Source organism: Triturus cristatus, chromosome 4_1, assembly GCF_964204655.1.
Source record: "Triturus cristatus chromosome 4_1, aTriCri1.1, whole genome shotgun sequence".
Taxonomy (NCBI): Eukaryota; Metazoa; Chordata; class Amphibia; order Caudata; family Salamandridae; genus Triturus; species Triturus cristatus.
Window position 1 is genome coordinate 1147581730 of NC_140585.1, and position 21036 is coordinate 1147602765.

At 48.6% G+C, this 21036-nt stretch overlaps 1 protein-coding gene across 1 annotated transcript in view; it reads left to right on the top strand.

Annotated features, from left to right (window-relative positions):
* Window positions 1–21036, top strand: part of LOC146856221 (uncharacterized) — a 65598-nt gene that overhangs the window by 15012 nt on the left and 29550 nt on the right. The window contains exons 2-3 of the mRNA XM_085650712.1: window positions 6534–6620; window positions 11857–12048. Of these exons, the coding sequence (XP_085506838.1) occupies window positions 6536–6620; window positions 11857–12048 (277 nt within the window). The 5' untranslated portion in view covers window positions 6534–6535. The remainder of the gene's footprint in view (window positions 1–6533; window positions 6621–11856; window positions 12049–21036) is intronic.

Genomic DNA, 21036 nt, shown 5'->3' on the forward strand with positions numbered 1-21036 from the left:
ACTAAGTTTGTGGCAACTTTCAGTGGCCTAGATAAGGCTCAGTCTTCCCTGCGGCGAGCCTTTCGACCGGTTTTTGCCAGGGCCGGACGACATCGGGGACGATCGTTCGGCCGTGGCTCCCAGAATTCTCAGAGGGGATTCCAGTCCCAAAGAGGCGGTGGCCAGGATTTCGGATACAGCTCCCGTTCTCAATTCTATCCCTCTCGCAAAGGGAGAGGACAATTTAAAAAGGGACGTTCCGGCGGACAGCAAGGTGGATACCATGATTCCAACAATTCAGGTGAGCTTGATTCCAGCTTCCAATCTGGTTCTGGGGGGTCGAATTCGATTTTTTCTCCACAATTGGCGTTTGATCTCCAAAGATGCTTGGGTGCTGCAAACCGTTCAGGGTTTCCGCATAGAGTTTTATCAGCCCCTACATCAAAACCTCCTTCCCTCTCCTCTGTATTTCTCTCTTCAAGACCAAGATTTTATTTCCGCAGAAATACATTCGCTCCTGACAAAAGGGGCACTCAGACAGACTGTTCGCCATCCCCAAGGGTTCGTCAGCACGGTCTTTTTGGTGCAGAAGAAAGGGGGCGGTTCTCGCCTAGTCCTCAACCTGAAAGACTTCAACGGAGGTGTCGTGTACAGACACTTCAAGATGGAGGGAATTCATTTGTTACGCGATCTGCTTCGCGAGGGGGATTGGATGGTTCGCCTAGATCTCAAAGATGCGTATTTGTCGATCCCCATCTTCAAGCCTCATCGGCGATTCCTACCATTTCTGTGGCGGGGGATTTGGTACGAGTACAAGGTTCTCCCGTTCGGCCTCTCGTCAGCACCTTGGTGCTTCACGAAACTTCTGAGGCCCGTCGTGGAGTGTTTACGCGCTCGGGGTGTCTGCTTAATAATATATCTGGACGACATTCTCATTTTAGCAGACTGTCCCCTCAAGGTCGTGACTCATCTAGAATGGTCTATAGATCTCTTGCAATCTCTGGGTTTTCTGATAAACCCTCAGAAGTCAATCTTGATTCCATCGCAGATAATAGAATTTCTGGGCTTTCAGATCAATTCACTTTCATGTCAACTTCTGTTGCCCAATCAAAAGATTCGGTACATCAAGAGGGAGTTGAATTCAGTTATTTCCAAACAGACTGTGTCACTGAGATCGTTAGCACGAGTTGTCGGTCTGTTGGCGTCCCCCATCCAGGCGATTTTCCCGGGCCCTCTGCACTACAGAGCTCTTCAACGTTTGAAGATACATCATCTCCAGAAAGGTCTTCGTTATTCCGATCTCATTCCTCTTTCAGAGGAGGCAAATACGGAGATGCAATGGTGGTTGGACCACATGGATGCTTGGAATGGGCGAGCCCTGTTCGGTTCCTCTCCGGATCTCGTGATAGAGTCCGATGCCAGCCTGTGGGGTTGGGGAGCCCGGTGCGGTCCCATCTCGATTGGGGGTCGTTGGTCTTCCCAGGAGTTGTCTCTCCATATCAATTGCCTGGAACTACTAGCGGGATCATTTGCGATCCGTTGTTTTTCTCCTCTTCGTTCCAATTGTTGCATCCTTCTCCGCATGGACAACATTTCGGTGGTCCGATATGTCAACAAGTTAGGGGGCACAAAGTCCAGATTATTAGCGGAGATCGCCAAAGATTTTTGGCACTTTTGTCTGCAACAGAAGATCACTGTTATTGCCGAATATCTACCCGGTCGCCAAAACCAGATTGCGGATTGGAATTCACACCATTTTCGGGACTTCAGCGACTGTCGTCTTCATCCCCGCATTTTCCGCTCTCTCATCTGGATTTGAGGTCAATGCCACTTAGATCTGTTCGCCTCGCGTCTGAACACTCAACTTCCTCTGTTTTTCAGCTGGAGGCCGGACCCTCAGGCTCTGGCCACGGATGCCGTTCTACAGACTTGGCCGTTGGTCCTGTGCTATGCCTTTCCCCCATTCATGATGATTCCCAGGGTCTTGGCTTGCGCAAAAAGGTTTCAAATGGACTTAATTCTGATTGCTCCTCTGTGGAGGGCTCAGGCGTGGTTCCCGGTTCTCCTGGAAATGTGTTGCGCAGTCCCTCTCCTTCTTCCCCAGAAGTGGAACCTGTTGCTGAATCCTCTCGGCAATCCGCATCCCCTGATTCTGTCAGGCACTCTCCTTCTGCTAGCGTGGCGAATTTCGGGGATCGCTGGTCGCTCCCAGGCCTTTCTCTTGACGCTTCCAAATTTATCAGTGACGCCTGGTCCCCCAATACTCATAAGCGATACCGAGGGTCATGGAAGCGATGGTGTGACTGGTGTATTCAACGGGAGGCTGATCCCTCTTCAGCGGATATCTCTTTAATCCTTAATTTTCTTGCCTCTCTTGCTTCCTCCGGTTTGGCTTATTGCACGGTAAACAATTTTCGTTCTGCCATTTCGGCAGCTCATATTATAATTGATGGTAAACCTGCGGGTGAACATCCTCTGATTGCCAAATTGCTTAGGGGTATTCGCCTATCGAAACCTCCTACTCCCAAGTACGTGTCTTTATGGGATGTATCTGTTGTTTTGCGGTTTTTGGAAGCATGGCCTTCCAATTCATTACTTTCTCGTAAACAACTGTCAGCTAAGTTGACCATGTTGCTTTGTCTTGTTTCTTGCAAACGGGTTTCTGATGTTCGTGCTTTGGACTTGGCGGGTCGCAGTTTTACACCTGAGGGTGTCACTTTTCGCCTTTCCAGACGTACCAAGACTAATATTTCTGAGATTACCTACCCGTCTTTTCCCAATCATTCCAACCTTTGTGTTGTTCAATGTGTCAAGGATTATGAGGTATGTACTGCCCCTTTACGTTCAGATATGCATGGTCAATTATTAATTGCTTTGCAGAAGCCTTTTCGTCCTGTTACCCCAGCTACTTTAGCTCGCTGGGTCAGATGGCTCATGTCTGAAGCCGGCATTGATGTTTCTATTTTTGGTGCTCATTCGGCACGTGGGGCTATGGCTTCTAAGGCTTTTTCCATGGGTGTTACTTTATTTGACATCATGAGGGCCGCAGACTGGTCTTCTGACTCAGTGTTTAAAACTTACTATTATAAACCTATTGATCATATTGCTTCTGTAGTGGTGGATCAGCTTTGAACAAGCATAATCGGAGCCTCCTGTCCTGACATAGAATTCAAAATTTGCGAACATACGTGACAAGAATTTTCAATTCTATTAAGGACAAGGAGGCGAGGATTATCCCACCCGTGATTATCTTTTTGCTCATGTTATGCATTTATATTGTGGTTTTTTCTGCATATGATTATTGTTTAATGCAATGTACCTTTTTTCTCTACCCCCCCCTCTATTTATGACTTCATTCTATATACTGGGTGTGTATTACGGCTGTATGTCTCTTTTCAGGTTCTGATCCAAAGTAGCGGTTGCTGGTCCTTTTGGTTCATCCGATTTTCGAAGCCTTCCTTTCTCCAATAATTTACTGCTGCTGAGTCCTGTGTTGGTTCGAAGTGGACTTCTGCTGTATCCCTGCTGTTCTACGTTTCTTGGACTTACTGTTTTGACTTGAAATGTTTCCTCACCAAAGAAAGAGGATATGATACTTTCCTCAAGACCTTTTATAGTATGGTCTCTATGGTTGGTCACGTGATACCCTAGTGTTCATGGGTACTGTAGTTTTTTCGTTACCTACTGTTTTCTGATTGGCTGCTGAGCATTTCTAATAAAGAAATGAGAAAGCATAATCCTCGCCTCCTTGTCCTTAATAGAATTGAAAATTCTTGTCACGTATGTTCGCAAATTTTGAATTCTTATTTGTTTTTTCTCCTTGGAAGTTAAGTAGCTAATCATCGCGGAATGAGATTGGGGGTGTGTGGAAGGACGCGGACATAAGACGAGTGTCTTAATGAGCAGAGCAAGTCCCATCTCCGTCTATATCTAAATTAACACCAATGCTTCATGCTCTTCAAAAGACAACAATGAATGCAACATGGCCTGGATTCATTTTTGTTTGTTGAAGAGCTGTCGTTTTTTTTTAAATGATCACTTTACATTTACATTTCCGTATCCCAGTTGGCTGCTTTAACACTGCATCAACTTACTATTGTTCCATTAACTTTTTTACATTTATTTTTACATAATTAGTAGCAATTTACCTGCATTTCTTGCAGGCTGCCTCGCTAGTAAAAATAACATTTTTCTGTACACCTGCTTAGAATACTTAAACAAATATGGAATCCCCATTTTACGGGCTCAAGGTAAGATGATTCTACTCGGCAAAAGGGCTTTGTAGATTTCCACCGGAGTGCAGTTGTTTTCTTTACTGAGCACGCCTTCCCCGCCTGCCACTATCTGCTTCATTACAAACGCTGAATAGAACACGCACCTCCCCGTCCTACAGTACCACCCCCCACATACATACATACATACACACACGCACGCACGCACGCACACACACACACACACACACACTCTCTCTCTCTCTCTCTCTCTCTCAGTTATGGTGCAATCCAGTTAAACACACACACTGTATTAGTTATGGTGCAATCCAGTTCAGGTAGGTCCAAAGAATTCACTGTATTAGTGTTTGTGTTTCTATGCAACGATGTACAACACAGATATGAATTTGTCTTAAGTTGGCGGGTTCCAGCTTCTAGAAAGACAAGTCGTCAGGTCAAGGGTCATGCGTCGGTTTTATGGGGAAAGAGGAAGGGCCCATGGCAGTGAGCTTTACAGAAATCAGTGGGAGGGCTTGCTTTCGGCCAGCGGGCCTGTCGACGCACTCAACCTCGGCGTTTTGTTTCTGTGGAAGTCAAATCTGCCTTGCTCCTCTGTGCAGACCTTTGAATTACGGATGATGTGCGTTTTCCTCAAACCACGAGGAGAACGTCTCAAAAGTAGCTTTTTTCTAATGCGGCAAAGGGAAATCTTTTTTTTGCGGACAAGTTTTTACTTTGTAGTTACAATGACCAGCCACAATCGATGTTAAGGCGTTACGCCTGTAAAACCAAATTGATACCAAAGGGGATGATGGACGGAGCGTTAGAGCAAATCAAACACTCACCCCCAGTCAACTGATCTGGGTTTAATCCATCATCATTCTTTAGCTCACTCCACCACCCCAGTTCAGACATGGCCATATGCAAATCAGTCTGACCCTGTGCCTCATGGGAACAGTCCAGCCCGAACTGCCAAGCCATGACTTCCCTGGACCGGAAACAAGCATCCTGGGACCGGTTTCGGGGTCATAGCCCTCATCAGCCAGGCTATCTTGAATCCAGTGGCAAAGTGAGCAACGGACCCACCTCTGGGCATACCCTGCCAAATTAGGGCGAACAAAGCAATACCAAAGTGGATGATGGACGGAGCGTTAGAGCAAATCAAACACTCACCCCCAGTCAACTGATCTGGGTTTAATCCATCATTCTTTAGCTCACTCCACCACCCCAGTTCAGACATGGCCATATACAAATCAGTCTGACCCTGTGCCTCATGGGAACAGTCCAGCCCGAACTGCCAAGCCATGTCTTCCCTGGACCGGAAACAAGCATCGTTTCGCAGACTGATTTGCAAATGGCCATGTCTGAATTGGGGTGGTGGAGTGAGCTAAAGAATGATGATGGATTAAACCCAGATCTGTTGACTGGGGGTGAGTGTTTGCATTGCTTCAAATGCTCCGTCTATCATCCCCTTTGGTTTTGCTTTGTTCGCCCTAAGTTGGCAGGGTATGCCCAGACGTGCGTCCCTTGCTCACTTTGCCATTGGATTCAAGATAGCCTGGCTGATGAGGGATATGAACCCGAAACCAGTCCCAGTATGCTTGTTTCCGGTCCAGGGAAGACATGGCTTGGCAGTTCGGGCTGGATTGTTCCCATGAGGCACAGGGTCAGACTGATTTGCAAATGGCCATGTCTGAACTGGGGTGGCGGAGTGAGCTAAATAATGATGATGGATTAAACCCAGATCTGTTGACTGGGTGTGAGTGTTTGCATTTCTTCAAATGCTCCGTCCATCATCCCCTTTGGTTTTGCTTAGTAAAACCATATTAGCACGATTATTCTTGCTTAAAAATGTACTGTTTGCTCTGCACTGCACTTATTTGGTCAGTGTAAACCCGTGCTGGGCAGAAAAGAGCGAAATAAACAATAGTGTTTACTGTCGACGATAAACCTTACCACATTGATGTTAAAGGCACTAATTGTGTTTTTTACGTTGTGCACGTTTGATGGCCATTAGACAGACACTCGACCACATCTAGCTGAATAGGCCCTTCCACTCCACCCCCTCCAACCACTGGAAACACAATTAATTGTCCCACTATCTTGTCAGCTGGAGAAACGAGCATTGGCATAGCCAATAGGTCTCGCCTTTGGGACCTTATAAGTGTTCAGCCATGCATCAGTTGATGTTGTTGCACCAAGGATATTGTGCTGCATAGCTAAATACTTATAAGGTCCCAAAGGCGAGACCTATTGGCTATGCCTATGCTTGTTTGAATGAGGAAGGGAGGTGTATATGTAAATACAGCGTGACTACTTTTCATTGCATTTTTCTTTTTACAGGTATGCCGCGTTCCTTCTTGGTAAAAAGTAAGAGGGTGCTCAGTTACAAAGCGCACAGAAGTGAGCCATTGGCACCGGATGACGCTGGTGAGTACAGAATCGTGTCGTGGAGAGACCTGTTCCTGTTCACAGGTTGCATGAGGACTGTGTCACATTGTAGACGGAAGAGTTGCTCGTGGCCAATGGCCAGAGGGATATTTGTGAGTGTCTCCTGTCCATCTCAGTAAAAATCCCCCTGATCTGGGTAGGTGACTGGGCACTGTTTTTGATGACGTTGGTTGCCAAACCAAATGTTTTCCGTCGTGGAGAGTTCTTTGTCGAGAAGGTTAGAAATGAATAGCCACTTAAAGTGACCATTTCGATTGAGAGGCCAAGGTTTGAAATTGTACTAAGTCTGAACATTCAAACCTTCTGTGAAGCAACCACTCAAGGCGCCAGAGGGAGGTCTGAGTAGAGAAGATGCATAGCTGAGTCCCTCAGGTTTCTCTACTGGGTCCAGTGCTTTTTTAAGGCAATAATTAATTTAGAAATGAAGGTGAGAAATTGAGCCTCTTTGTTTTGCGTGATTAATTTATAAAAACCCAGCAGGAAACACTGATTATTACAAACAGGTGGAGTCACCAGTGGAGGGATGTAGATCACTAAGGGCAAGATGAACTAAGAAAGATGAACTAAGACTGGAAATGAAGAATAATACACCTGAAAATGAACGTTAAACTGGGGGGCCTTGGAATCACAAGGCAGGACAAGCATCGACTTAAATAAATTGCATACGAGTGCACAGTGTCCTGCTGCCGCTCTCGCCAGCACTTAGACAACACGCTGCATGACTGCTCAAAGTTGTGCCTCAGCTCGCTAGCGCACATACAACATAGAGAGCTTCTTCCAGCAGAAGATCATGACGCGCCTCTCTCTAGCACGAGACAAGAAGCTGCGTGCGCGTGCACAGGATCACACTGCAGCTGTGCTCAGCTCTCGCAGACAATAACCTGCACGTGAGCGCGCAATGCCATGCTGCAGCTCGAATATCCAGATATTCATCAGGATGGCATTAAAAGCGGCACAGAAAGCACGAATAGAAGAACCATTTACCTCTCTCGGACCTACTTTTGAAACATTTTATGCAAGTTAAAGAAAGCAAAGAAAAAAGCTGTAAAAGCTGGGGAGGTTCAAAGGTGAACCACCAAAACAAATACAATAATTAAATATTTGAGTTATGTTGTGAGGCTGAACTGGTAGGATTTGATTTCCTGAACAAAAAAAAATAGTCTAAAGTGTATTGACTACCCTGTTGGCCTACTATTACCATTATGTCAGACTTTGACAGGGAGGGTTTAATTTCACAGAACTAATAAAAAGGCTCACAAGACAGGAGACATTGCTTCACACGCTGCCAGAAGAAAGATGTTTTTACATTGCCATGAGCCATGCTATGAAATTTCTATTGCTTTCAATTAGGACTTTGGTCGACTCTGGAAATTAGGACACAGTAAAAATTAAAAGGACCTTATGTTATTTTTTTCTTTTACTTGCTTTAGTTGTTGGTGAAGTAGTTTATTATTATTGTTACATCAAATTAACTCCCAACAAGTAACCACAATATACTTAACAATAAAAGAAGATTAAAACAATGCACTTGAGAGGGTAAGCTGTGTCAGTCTGACAGGAAAATAGTGAGGCTAATTCTTCAGAGTTGTAACTGGAATTATGAATTTTCTGGGCTTGTTGTTGCAATTATAGCTTAAGGCTTTAAAAATAAACGCAGATATTCTCGAAAAGGAACACTTTCAAGGAAAGGGTCAATACAAAAAAGGTGTTGTGTAGTTTTCTGAATTGTGGGCGCCCGATAAAGAGACATGGTAGAAGCTTCACCTAGACGCAGACACAGTTACTAGCCACGAGATCCAGTAGCACAGAATGCGAACCTTCAGAGTGGACACACAGCATAGCGGTGCCCACTGTAGGCGCAGGAGAGCCAGATCCATACAAGAGGGTTAGAATGATTGCTGACCATGCAAACTATTTTCAGTTTGGTTAATTGTATGTTAACGGGCTATCCTACAAAAATCTGGCATGGAATCGACCCTCCTTTTCCTGCATTGGACCTAGAGCAAGAGTGGATATTTACACCAAGGTAGGTTGGTGTCATTAGGTTTAAATGGCACTCACAGTGAGGACAAGAAACTCAATGAATATTGACCTACTACAATCCACTCATGAATATACACTTGATTTTAGCTTGAGTGGATGTTTTGAATCTCCTTCTTAAAACTGCAGTGAAGGAAACAACTATGCATACAGTTGCATAAAAGGTGACTCTGCGGCTGCTAAATTCCAGTCCAGCAAAATGGAAGTAAGTTGGAAACCAAAAACTGCACTGTAAAGGAGATAATGAAAGACTTATAAGATACAGGGCACATTCTCAAGCAAGGATTGGCAAAGCCAGGAGGTCTGGCTTCAATGTGTCAACACATGTAAACACAGGCATTCACAAATGCTGTTTACGTGTGTTACATAAGCAAATTATGTTTACCACATTAAAAACTGCCCTTTGCTAATGCTGCTCTAAAAACGGTGGTTGTTTGAGCCGACAGTTTATCCTCACCTAATTGTTGACACCGGCATTTATGTCAATCTGCCAGGTGATGACGCTGTTTGTCTAATATAGTGATGAGAACAACAACAGTTGTTTATTAATTCAAAATACCTGCAAAATGATTAATACCTGCAGCACAAACCATTCCTGTAGTTTTGGGAGTCTGGAATAGTCTGAATCGTCACACTAGTAGGCGTGTGATGGCTAGCAGTTGTGTTAGTGCTATTACTGGCAGTGCTGCAAGGGATATGGGTGGTGCAAGCTGCAGTGGCCTCCTGACGAGGACCCTGGCACAAATTAAGAACTGTATAAAAGTATCAAAAAAGGATTGCTTTTTGCGTAGAATGCATACAGGAGATACATAATTGAATATGACAACCAGTGTAATGTAATTTCCATTCGTAAAATAGTCACTGATGTAGTCAAACAAAGCACTTACTGGCAGGCGGGATGATATACCAAATAACTAATAGCACGAGGTGAGAGAGTGATACTCCTCTGGATGGAAGCACAGCCCACTCTAGTGATAACAGAACGTCTTGCTGACAACTGTTCTGTAACAAGCATTGGCATAGCCATTAGGTCTTGCCTTTGCAAGAGCTATTGGCTTTGCCAATGTGTTTTAGCCATGGCTAAATGTTTGTGGTATAGAGGAGAGTGGTTTGGAGTGTCATAGAGTGGAAAGGTGAAGATTGGAGTAGAGTGGAGTGGCACAGCGTTTCATGTATTGGAGTGGTATAGAGTGGAGTCTCTTAGAGTGGAGTGGCATAGAGTAGAGTGGACTGGTGTCGTAGTGTAGAGTGGTGTAGAGTGTTGCAGAATATAGTGATGTAAAGTGCAGTGGCATACAATGCAGCATCGTAGAATGCAGTGCCATATATTAGATTGTTGCATCATAGAATTCAGCGGCATAGAGTGCAGTGTTGCAGAATGGTGTAGAGTAGGGTGGAGTTGTGAAGAGTAGATTGGAGTGGCCTACACTGGAGTGGTGTACAGTGCAGTGGAACAGAGTGGACTGCCATAGTGTAGAATGGTACAGAGTAGAGTAGAGAGGCGTAGAGTGAAGTGGCATAGAGTGCAGTGGCATAGAGTGGAGTGGTGCAGAGTGGACTAGAGTGCACTGGAATGGTGTAAAGTGGAGTAGTGCAGAGCAGATTGCAGTGGCATGGAGTAGTGAAGAGTAGAGAAGAGTCGCGTACAGTGGAGTACGCATGGTGTTGTAGCACACTGCCATTACAGACAACACATTTTCAATTGAAAAGACCATTACATTTGCACAGACATACAGTTTCACTAATAAAACTGTACAGCTCACTAGTGATAATGTGTGGGAATGGCATTACCTAGTGTAATGATTTGTTTTGATCATATTTAAAGTATTTGTTTGCAACACACTTCAGAATTAACATTAACAGAAAATGTGGTTCATTAGTGTACCTAATTCTCATATATTCTGAAATACTTGCACAGTGCATTTAAATATTATTGTGTGCTAGAAAACAAATACCCTTTCTTAACCCCAGCATAGCATCCACCCAGATTGCCACATAAATTCTCTCACTTTGAAGTAAGAGAAAGAAAAATAAGCACCAAGCTCCCTTTAAAAACAGAACCTGACATTTGACCTCGGTCTCTGAATGCACAGAAACTGTGTCAAGATAAGAACAATATTTACAGGATGTTTACAGAAAGGAGCACTCGTGGAAGAATACAAGGAGCGCTGGTGTGAAAAGGCTTTGCTACTTGGAAGGAACAAACTCATCCTGAACAGCTTAAAACAAAGCCAGCAGATAAAACGCCAGAAAATGTGAGTTAGAAACCACAAAGCCAATGGTAAGCAATGGAAGGAATGCATTCCATGGAAGCTTTCTGAATTTCTTTAGCAAACCAGACAGCTGCACTGTCTGGTAGGCTAAGACCTAAAAAGGGAATAGTGTTCCAAGCAATCATGTGGTGCATAAAAACAAAGAGTTGCAGGGCCACTGCAGGCTAACATTGAAATCTGTCAAGCAAGCTCACCAAACACTGAAAGGTGAAAAGAGCTCTGCGCGAGGGTGAGTGTGCTGTGAGACAGATTCTGCTGGTGCTGAGCAGGCAGAGGTCTTTGTCGTGGTGAGAGACTACTTCCTTTCTTTTGAAAAAATGAATAGAGCCTCTTGAGAAAGAAGTTTGTGAAGTGATTTGCTTTGTGAAATGAACAAGGGAAAGTAGATCGTTTTACTCTTGACCGGTTAATACTTGGCCACATCCAGTATTTGATGGCAGAGAGGTAGTCGGGGTGAATATTGGTAGACGGGAAGGGAAGAAAAAGAATAACTATTGGTATTTTTGGTTAACTGCGTAACAAGTAGGGTGCAGTTGGTAACAGCAGTGAGAAACCCACCATCTCAGTGTTTCTGCCTCAGGCCTCTGTCATTATAACAGAGCCCGTGAGGGTCACTAGGTGCTTCTGTGGTAGTGGTTTGTGGTGATGGTTTGCGGTGGTCTACAATACAAGGTTGTGTCAACTAAAGCCAAGAAATGCTTAAATCCTGCATAATATTTTTAGTTATGCAAAGGTGTTCCACCGATCAGAGGACTGGTTCTTCCCCTGTTCTCTTAATTGCCAAATTCACCTCATCACATTAATTACTTCTTGATTTCAGGAATTTTTAGGGCTATCTTTAGGCATGATGGTGGAGGGAATTGTTTTTGTCCTGATCATCACTGCATACTCTTCTCACCTAGAATCATCTTCCAAAGATCCGGACGCGAGCAGAAGTGGAACCGTCTGCTCAGAACCCAACTATGGTCCGCCGCTGGTGTACCCTGGGACTGAACACCTCAATGAAAGCACTGAAGAAAGGCTCCTCTATCCATTCACTCCCTTCTTCAAGGAGCACAAGTCGGTGGACATCTGGCCTTGTCTTGCCTCTGAAGGTACTACTTCATGATGGTGCGGGATGCGGGCTGCGTAATTACCAGTGGCAGAGAATCAGTAGATTAAGCCAGGCATTCAATCCATTGTTTTTGTGTATTCCTCACTACTTCACTTTGAGCACACAGTCAGGGCTAAGCAACCCCTAGCACCAGGGAAGTTCTCTATTTTATATAATTATTGAAATCTGTTAGACCTGTCAGCCCTTTGGGTGGTCCCATCTCATCATTATTTATTTTGTCCCACTACTGCCTCAAACCCTGTTATAATTTTTCCTTTTTGGGAACCACCAGACTTTTTAGTGTTGATGCAGGGTCAGGGAGCCATTTTCCCTACCCCTGGAACTTCTGTCTGAGGGCCTGAGACACAAAATGGTGGCCACCCATTGTCACCTGTGACACATCTAGAACCTCCTGGAACATTCTGGAATCTTGTGATAGTGGGAGGCAGTTTAGAATGTTGGGAGGCCATCTCAGAGTGGCAGTTGGCAACTGACTGGAGAAGAGAGAGGACAGAGATAGAAGGAGGTCGGAGTAAGGCAGCAGAGGTGGAAACCAGTGCTTGGAGTGGGGTCCAGAAACCCACCCTTGATGCTAGTCCCTACTGACCAAGCCCAGCCTAAAGCCCTGTGTGGGACCAAGACCAGAAGAACCATCTTAAGGAACTGAACATTTGGAACAGGCCTTAAAGAGGAAGAACAGCAAGCTCCTGACCTGTTCAGCGGTGTCCTCCTGGAGTCCTGACGTCGAGAAGCCTGGAGACCTGGGGCCTGAGGTGGAGAAGCGGCGCTGACAGAAAGCAGACGTCGTACCCGGAGCCGCCAGAGGTCGAGTGAGGGCGCCGACGGAGGTCGTGGAGAGGCACCGGAGGTCGAGTACGGAGTCACCTGAGGTCGAGTGAGGACGCCGACGGAGGTCGTGGAGAGGCCCCGGAGGTCGAGTACGGAGTCACCTGAGGTCGAGGTGAGGCGTCGACGGGGGAGTGAAGTCCGCCCACCGGAGTCGCCGGAAACTGAGGTGAAGCGCGCCGGAGGTCGGGAGTGGAGATCGCACTCCGGAGACACCCGGAAGCGGGGAGACCGTGTCCCTGCGACGCCGGAAGGCGACATCGAGTCGAGACCGCCCAGCGACATCGAGTCGAGACCGCCCAGCGACATCGAGTCGAGACCGCCCAGCGACATCGAGTCGAGACCGCCCAGCGACATCGAGTCGAGACCGCCCAGCGACATCGAGTCGAGACCGCCCAGCGACATCGAGACGAGACCGCCCAGCGACATCGAGTCGAGACCACCCAGCGACATCGAGTCGAGGCCGCCCAGCGACATCGATCCGGAGCCGCCTCACGGCGTCGACACGGCGCCGAGCGGAGCCGATCATCGAGGAAGGGACAGTAAGTGGTAGAGGGGGCGTCTGAGGCCCCGTGGAGCCCTAAAAGACCATTCTAGGGGTTAGAGGGGTGTTAGGACCAGCCTGGGAGTGCCAGGGGTGAACTGAGACTGGTACAGTGACCTCTGAAAAGGGCTGTGTAGTTTGGAGGGCCAGATCTTCAGATTACCCTTGTTCTGCCTCAGCTTAGGCCCCAGCCTTGACCAATCTAGGTGGGACACCCCCCCATGCCATCTGAATGTCCATAAGCTGTGTTTGGGCAAAGTAAAACCAAGTGACCTCATGAAAGTGATCTGATCTGTAATTGTCATTGATTGTGTTACCTTATTTATTGAAGGTGCTTTATTTATTGTCTTCCACTAAGTTATTCTTGCACTGAATTTATTGTCTGACTGTATTTATTTGCCGTCTATATTTATTGCACCCCTATTTATTCTTTGCTTAATGATGACCTGAACTTATTTATTGAGATCCCGAAGTAGCATTGTTTATTTGACCTGCTCTTTTGAAGGAAAATCCTATTGTATTGTATTTATGATGTGAAACCTGCAACTAAGAGAAAATAAGATAAAGACATATATATTTTCAACTTGACTTCCATGATTTTTACGGTGTAGTGTCGTTTTTGGAACGGATGAACGCATGGTTATTGTGAGGGTGTGACGTACGCTTAACACGGTGCCTGACCCCCAACCGCTCGAGCCAAGCTACCACTGTGCTGGGTACCTGGTGACTGCTAACCCGGTTGCCCGGTTTCCAACATAAAATTGGTGTTCAGCAGTGGGATAGAGCTGTGCTTGCGTCTACTCGACAATAACTTTGGGTAGTCCATAGGCCTACACCGGGAGTTTTCTCCAAGCGGACTTCCTAATTTTGAGTTTTGTTTTTTCCAAATTTACTTCTGGTGGTGGGAGGAGGTATTACAAAAGGTACCCCCCTGCATAGCTTCTGTAAGCAACTGTCTTCTATCCTGAGTGGGCAAAATGGAGTTTGTGTTGCAGGATGTGGAAACTTACACTGTGGCCCAACTCAGGGAGTTTTGTCAGCGAGAGGGGGTGTTTTGTCCCCAAGGTGCAAAGAAGGGTGAGCTCCAAACCAGCTTGAGGGCTTGGGGGGAGGCACGACGAGAAAGTAAGGTTGAGAAGGAGGACAAGGATGGAGAGCCTGACAGCGAGGGGGCTGGTTTGTACCAATCTGAGGTGGGGAACCTATTAGCGGGGCCCAGAACACTTTCAAGGAAGGGCAGCAGTGTCTCTAGCAACGGCTTATTAGAAGCAGAATTAACTGACCGGAGGGAGAAAAGACAGCTCACATGGGAGTTGGCGAAGCTGGAGAAAGCCAAGGAGGAACAGAGGATGGCTCACGAGTTGAGGCTCAGGGAGATAGATCTCCAGATCCTACGGGTCGGGGCACACACTGTTCCTAATGGTGGCAGCGAAGACAGAGAAATCACCAGGGAACCCAAACCCTATCTGCCAAAAGACATAGTAGCTAGCTATAGTGCGGGAGATGATATCGCCAAGTGGCTAGCGGCCTATGAGGTCTCTTTAAGAGTCCATGGGGTTCCAGAGAAATATTGGGGAGGGGGATTGTATAAATACATGCCTCCAGCTGGTAGGGATACATTATTGGCCCTGGAGCAGGATGAGCAGACCCACTACCCCACCATGAAAGTGGCGCTCGTGAGGAAGTTTGGACTAACACCCGAGAAGTATAGACAGAAGTTCCGGGGTAGCCACAAACTGGGCACACAGAATTGGGTGGATTTCCTGGACTATGCAAAGAAGGCATTAGAGGGTTGGATACAAGGCAGCGAGGTGAGGGACTACGAGGGGTTGTTTGATTTGATGTTGAAGGAACACCTGCTCGAAAAATGTTTCCCCAAACTGCGTCAACACCTGGTGGATAGCAAGCTGACCAATCCCCGGAAGCTTGCTGAGGAGGCGGACATTTGGGCTAGTACCCGGGTGTCCACAAGGGGGACTGGAGGGGACTCTCAAAAGACCGGACAGGGCGCCCCCCAGAAGAAAGAGGGAGGGGAAAAGAAAACGGAGTTCTCTAAAGGCCCCCAAAATAGTTTCCAAGGGAAGGGAACAGGATTCACCCCTAGGGCTAACCCACCCAGAAACCCTAATCCTGGCCAGAGTCAGCAGCCAAGGGTTGTCCATTGCTTCAAGTGCGGTGGTGTCGGACACTATAAGGGAGATGTGAAGTGCCCGAAAAGACCACCCCCTCCCATCGGAGGAAAGGCCCCCGGAGTAGCTAGTGTAGTGCTCGGGGAGGAGATGCCTTTAGATAAGGGAAGGGAGTGGGTGGGTGTCACTTTAGTGTCCCTGGGAGAACGGGAGATGGTTTCTAAGATCCAGGTGCCCGCAAATACCACAAAGTATGGGCAGTGGGTCACCATCAATGGCCAAAGAGGGGAGGCTCTGAGAGACACAGGAGCCAGTATGACTATGGTACGTAGCCAACTGGTGTCTCCAGAGCAGGTGATTCCCAAACCACTCCACCCTGCCGCGATGGCTGACGGCAGAATGGGCCACTATCCGGTGGCCGAGGTTCCATTTGAATGGGAAGGGGTTGCAGGGTTGCTTCGAGTTGCCGTAAGCCCTGCCGTGCCAGTCGATTGTCTGCTGGGGAATGACATGGAGCATAATGCTTGGAAGGAGGTGGAATACCGGACTCATGCTGAGATGCTGGGTACACCTGACTGGGCCTGTGTCAGCACAGGGTCTGCGACTACCCGGAGGGGGAGTACGTTTAGGCGGGAGCCTGGAACAAAGGCAAAGCCGGCTGCCGATCAAGGGAAGAACCGAGGGCAGGAGGAGCCTGCCTCGGCATCCGCGCCCCGTGTGACGGATAGGCCACCGGAGGGGGTGGACCAGGAGTCCGCGGAGGGGGATGTTACCGAACTGGAGAACCTACCCATCCCGGCCGAGTGGCACGTGGAGGGAGGGCCGACCAGGGAGGAATTCTGCAAGGGCCAGAGGGAGTGTCCTACCCTTGAGGGACTGAGGCGACAGGCCGAAGCCCAGGCAGCAGGGAACGTTGAGGGGAACTACAATATTTACTGGGAGGATGGCCTCCTCTACAGTGAACCCAAGACACCCATGCACGGATCGTCACGGGCCTTGGTTGTCCCTCAACGTTATCGAGCCTTCCTCCTGGAATTGGCTCATGAGATCCCCTTGGCAGGACACCTGGGGCAAGACAAGACCTTTGCCCGTCTTGTCCCACACTTTTATTGGCCTCAAATGAAAGTGTCGTCCGACACCTACTGCCGGACATGTGTGTCTTGTCAAGCCAGTGGGAAAACAGGGGTGAAGCTGAAAGCTCCCCTGGAACCACGTCCTGTCGTTAGCACCCCCTTTGAAAGGGTGGGCATCGACATTGTGGGTCCGTTAGATCCGCCTACTACAGCTGGTCACAGGTTTATCCTGGTTCTGGTGGATCATGCCACACGGTACCCAGAGGCTATACCTCTGAGGACCATTACTGCACCTGTTGTGGCAAGGGCCCTGATGGGAATCTTTACCCGAGTTGGTTTTCCCAAGGAAGTTGTGTCTGACAGGGGGACCAACTTCATGTCAGCATATATGCGGGCCATGTGGAAGGAGTGTGGAGTGACCTACCGGTTCACCACTCCTTACCATCCCCAGACCAATGGTCTGGTGGAGAGGTTCAATAAAACCTTGAAAGGCATGATCAGAAGTCTGCCTGAAAGCCTGCGGAGGAAATGGGACGTCCTCCTACCCTGTCTATTGTTTTCTTACAGGGAAGTGCCACAGAAGGGAGTGGGCTTCAGCCCCTTCGAGCTTTTGTATGGGCACCCTGTGCGTGGACCTCTCGGCCTGGTGAGAGACGGATGGGAAAGAACTCCCAGAAAGCTTCCCCAGGACGTGGTGAGCTACATGCTGGCCTTCCGGAGCCAAATGGCTAAGTTGTGGAAGCAAGCTTCTGACAACTTGGAAGACAGCCAAGCTGTGATGAAGGCGTGGTATGACCACAATGCTCATCCGGTGGAGTTGGAGCCTGGCCAGAAGGTGTGGGTGATCGAACCAGGAGAGCTTAGCGCCCTCCAGGATCGCTGGTCAGGACCCTTTGAGGTGTTGGAGAAGAAGGGTAAGGCTACCTACTTGGTGGATCTGAAGACCCCTCGCCAGCCCCTACGGGTGCTGCATGCCAACCGCCTCAAACCCCACCATGAGAGGCCCGAAGTCATCTTGTTGATGGTGACTGACGGAGCAGAGGACGTGGAAAGCGAGCCTCTCCCCGACTTATTTGCGTCTCAAGAGAAGGATGGGTTGGTGGAGGGGAGTGATTCTCCCCCCGTCCCTAACTCCTGAACAGCAGGAGGACTGCCGCCAGGTCCTGGGGCAGTACTCTTCGTTGTTCTCCCTTGTTCCGGGTAGGACTCACCTGTGCGTCCATGATGTGGACACAGGAGACAGCCCACCTGTGAAGTCAAAGATCTACCGGATGACAGACAAGGTGAAGGCCAGCATTCACAGTGAAGTCACTAAGATGCTGGAGCTAGGAGTGATTGAACCTTCCAGCAGCCCCTGGTCCAGTCCGGTGGTATTAGTACCAAAAGCTGTACCACCGGGTGCCCAACCGGAACTGAGGTTCTGTGTGGACTACCGGGGACTGAACTCAGTAACCAAGACTGATGCCAATCCGATCCCGAGGGCGGATGAACTGATTGACCGGCTGGGAGCTGCCCAATATCTGAGTACCTTTGACCTTACTTCTGGGTACTGGCAGATCTCTCTGACTGATGGAGCTAAGGAAAGGTCAGCCTTCTCCACGCCCAAGGGCCACTACCAGTTCTGCGTGATGCCCTTTGGGCTCAAGAACGCACCTGCCACGTTTCAGCGTCTGGTGAACCAGATCCTCGCTGGGATGGAGAGTTTCTCTGCTGCTTATCTGGACGACATTGCCGTCTTCAGTAACAGCTGGGAGGATCATTTGCGTCACCTGCAAGCTGTTCTCCAGGCCCTGAAGCACGCTGGTTTAACGATCAAGGCCAGTAAATGCCAGATCGGGCAGGGGTCGGTAGTGTACCTTAGACACTTGGTGGGTAGGGGAGCGGTGCAACCCCTCCAGGCGAAAATCGAGGCCATCATGGCCTGGGAACCCCCCAAGACTCAGACCGAGGTCCGAGCTTTTCTGGGCCTCACCGGATATTACCGCCGCTTCGTGAAGGGATATGGTACCATTGTGGCCCCCCTCACGGAGCTTACGTCCAAGAAGCAACCTCGACGGGTAGTCTGGACGGAGGCTTGTCAGCAGGCCTTTGTGAAACTGAAGCAAGCCATGTGCGAGGCCCCGGTCTTAAGGGCCCCAGACTTTTCCAAGGAGTTCATTGTCCAGACGGATGCATCGGAACATGGCATTGGGGCAGTGTTATCGCAACTCAATGAAGAGGGTCTGGATCAACCCGTGGTCTTCCTATCCCGGAGACTACTTCCCAGGGAACAGAAGTGGAGTGCAATAGAGCGTGAAGCCTTTGCAGTGGTATGGGCTCTGAAGAAGTTGCGGCCATACCTGTTTGGCTCGCACTTCCCAGTTCAGACCGACCACAGACCCCTTCGGTGGCTGATGCAGATGAAGGGGGAGAATCCCAAGTTGCTAAGGTGGTCTATCTCCCTACAGGGAATGGACTTTCAGGTGGAACATCGGCCTGGAGTGGACCACGCCAATGCAGACGGTCTCTCAAGGTATTTCCGCCTTAGTGATGAGAACTCCCAAGGGGTTGGGTAGCTCTCCCCACTTTCAGCTGGGGGGGACGCGTGTTAGACCTGTCAGCCCTTTGGGTGGTCCCTCCTCATCATTATTTATTTTGTCCCACTACTGCCTCAAACCCTGTTATAATTTTTCCTTTTTGGGAACCACCAGACTTTTTAGTGTTGATGCAGGGTCAGGGAGCCATTTTCCCTACCCCTGGAACTTCTGTCTGAGGGCCTGAGACACAAAATGGTGGCCACCCATTGTCACCTGTGACACATCTAGAACCTCCTGGAACATTCTGGAATCTTGTGATAGTGGGAGGCAGTTTAGAATGTTGGGAGGCCATCTCAGAGTGGCAGTTGGCAACTGACTGGAGAAGAGAGAGGACAGAGATAGAAGGAGGTCGGAGTAAGGCAGCAGAGGTGGAAACCAGTGCTTGGAGTGGGGTCCAGAAACCCACCCTTGATGCTAGTCCCTACTGACCAAGCCCAGCCTAAAGCCCTGTGTGGGACCAAGACCAGAAGAACCATCTTAAGGAACTGAACATTTGGAACAGGCCTTAAAGAGGAAGAACAGCAAGCTCCTGACCTGTTCAGCGGTGTCCTCCTGGAGTCCTGACGTCGAGAAGCCTGGAGACCTGGGGCCTGAGGTGGAGAAGCGACGCTGACAGAAAGCAGACGTCGTACCCGGAGCCGCCAGAGGTCGAGTGAGGGCGCCGACGGAGGTCGTGGAGAGGCACCGGAGGTCGAGTACGGAGTCACCTGAAGTCGAGTGAGGACGCCGACGGAGGTCGTGGAGAGGCCCCGGAGGTCGAGTACGGAGTCATCTGAGGTCGAGGTGAGGCGTCGACGGGGGAGTGAAGTCCGCCCACCGGAGTCGCCGGAAACTGAGGTGAAGCGCGCCGGAGGTCGGGAGTGGAGATCGCACTCCGGAGACACCCGGAAGCGGGGAGACCGTGTCCCTGTGACGCCGGAAGGCGACATCGAGTCGAGACCGCCCAGCGACATCGAGTTGAGACCGCCCAGCGACATCGAGTCGAGACCGCCCAGCGACATCGAGTCGAGACCGCCCAGCGACATCGAGACGAGACCGCCCAGCGACATCGAGTCGAGACCGCCCAGCGACATCGAGTCGAGGCCGCCCAGCGACATCAATCCGGAGCCGCCTCACGGCGTCGACACGGCGCCGAGCGGAGCCGATCATCGAGGAAGGGACAGTAAATGGTAGAGGGGGCGTCTGAGGCCCCGTGGAGCCCTAAAAGACCATTCTAGGGGTTAGAGGGGTGTTAGGACCAGCCTGGGAGTGCCAGGGGTGAACTGAGACTGGTACAGTGACCTCTGAAAAGGGCTGTGTAGTTTGGAGGGCCAGATCTTCAGATTACCCTTGTTCTGCCTCAGCTTAGGCCCCAGCCTTGACCAATCTAGGTGGGACATCATCCCATGCCATCTGAATGTCCATAAGCTGTGTTTGGGCAAAGTAAAACCAAGTGACCTCATGAAAGTGATCTGATCTGTAATTGTCATTGATTGTGTTACCTTATTTATTGAAGGTGCTTTATTTATTGTCTTCCACTAAGTTATTCTTGCACTGTATTTATTGTCTGACTGTATTTATTTGCCGTCTATATTTATTGCACCCCTATTTATTCTTTGCTTAATGATGACCTGAACTTATTTATTGAGATCCCGAAGTAGCATTGTTTATTTGACCTGCTCTTTTGAAGGAAAATCCTATTGTATTGTATTTATGATGTGAAACCTGCAACTAAGAGAAAATAAGATAAAGACATATATATTTTCAACTTGACTTCCATGATTTTTACGGTGTAGTGTCGTTTTTGGAACGGATGAACGCATGGTTATTGTGAGGGTGTGA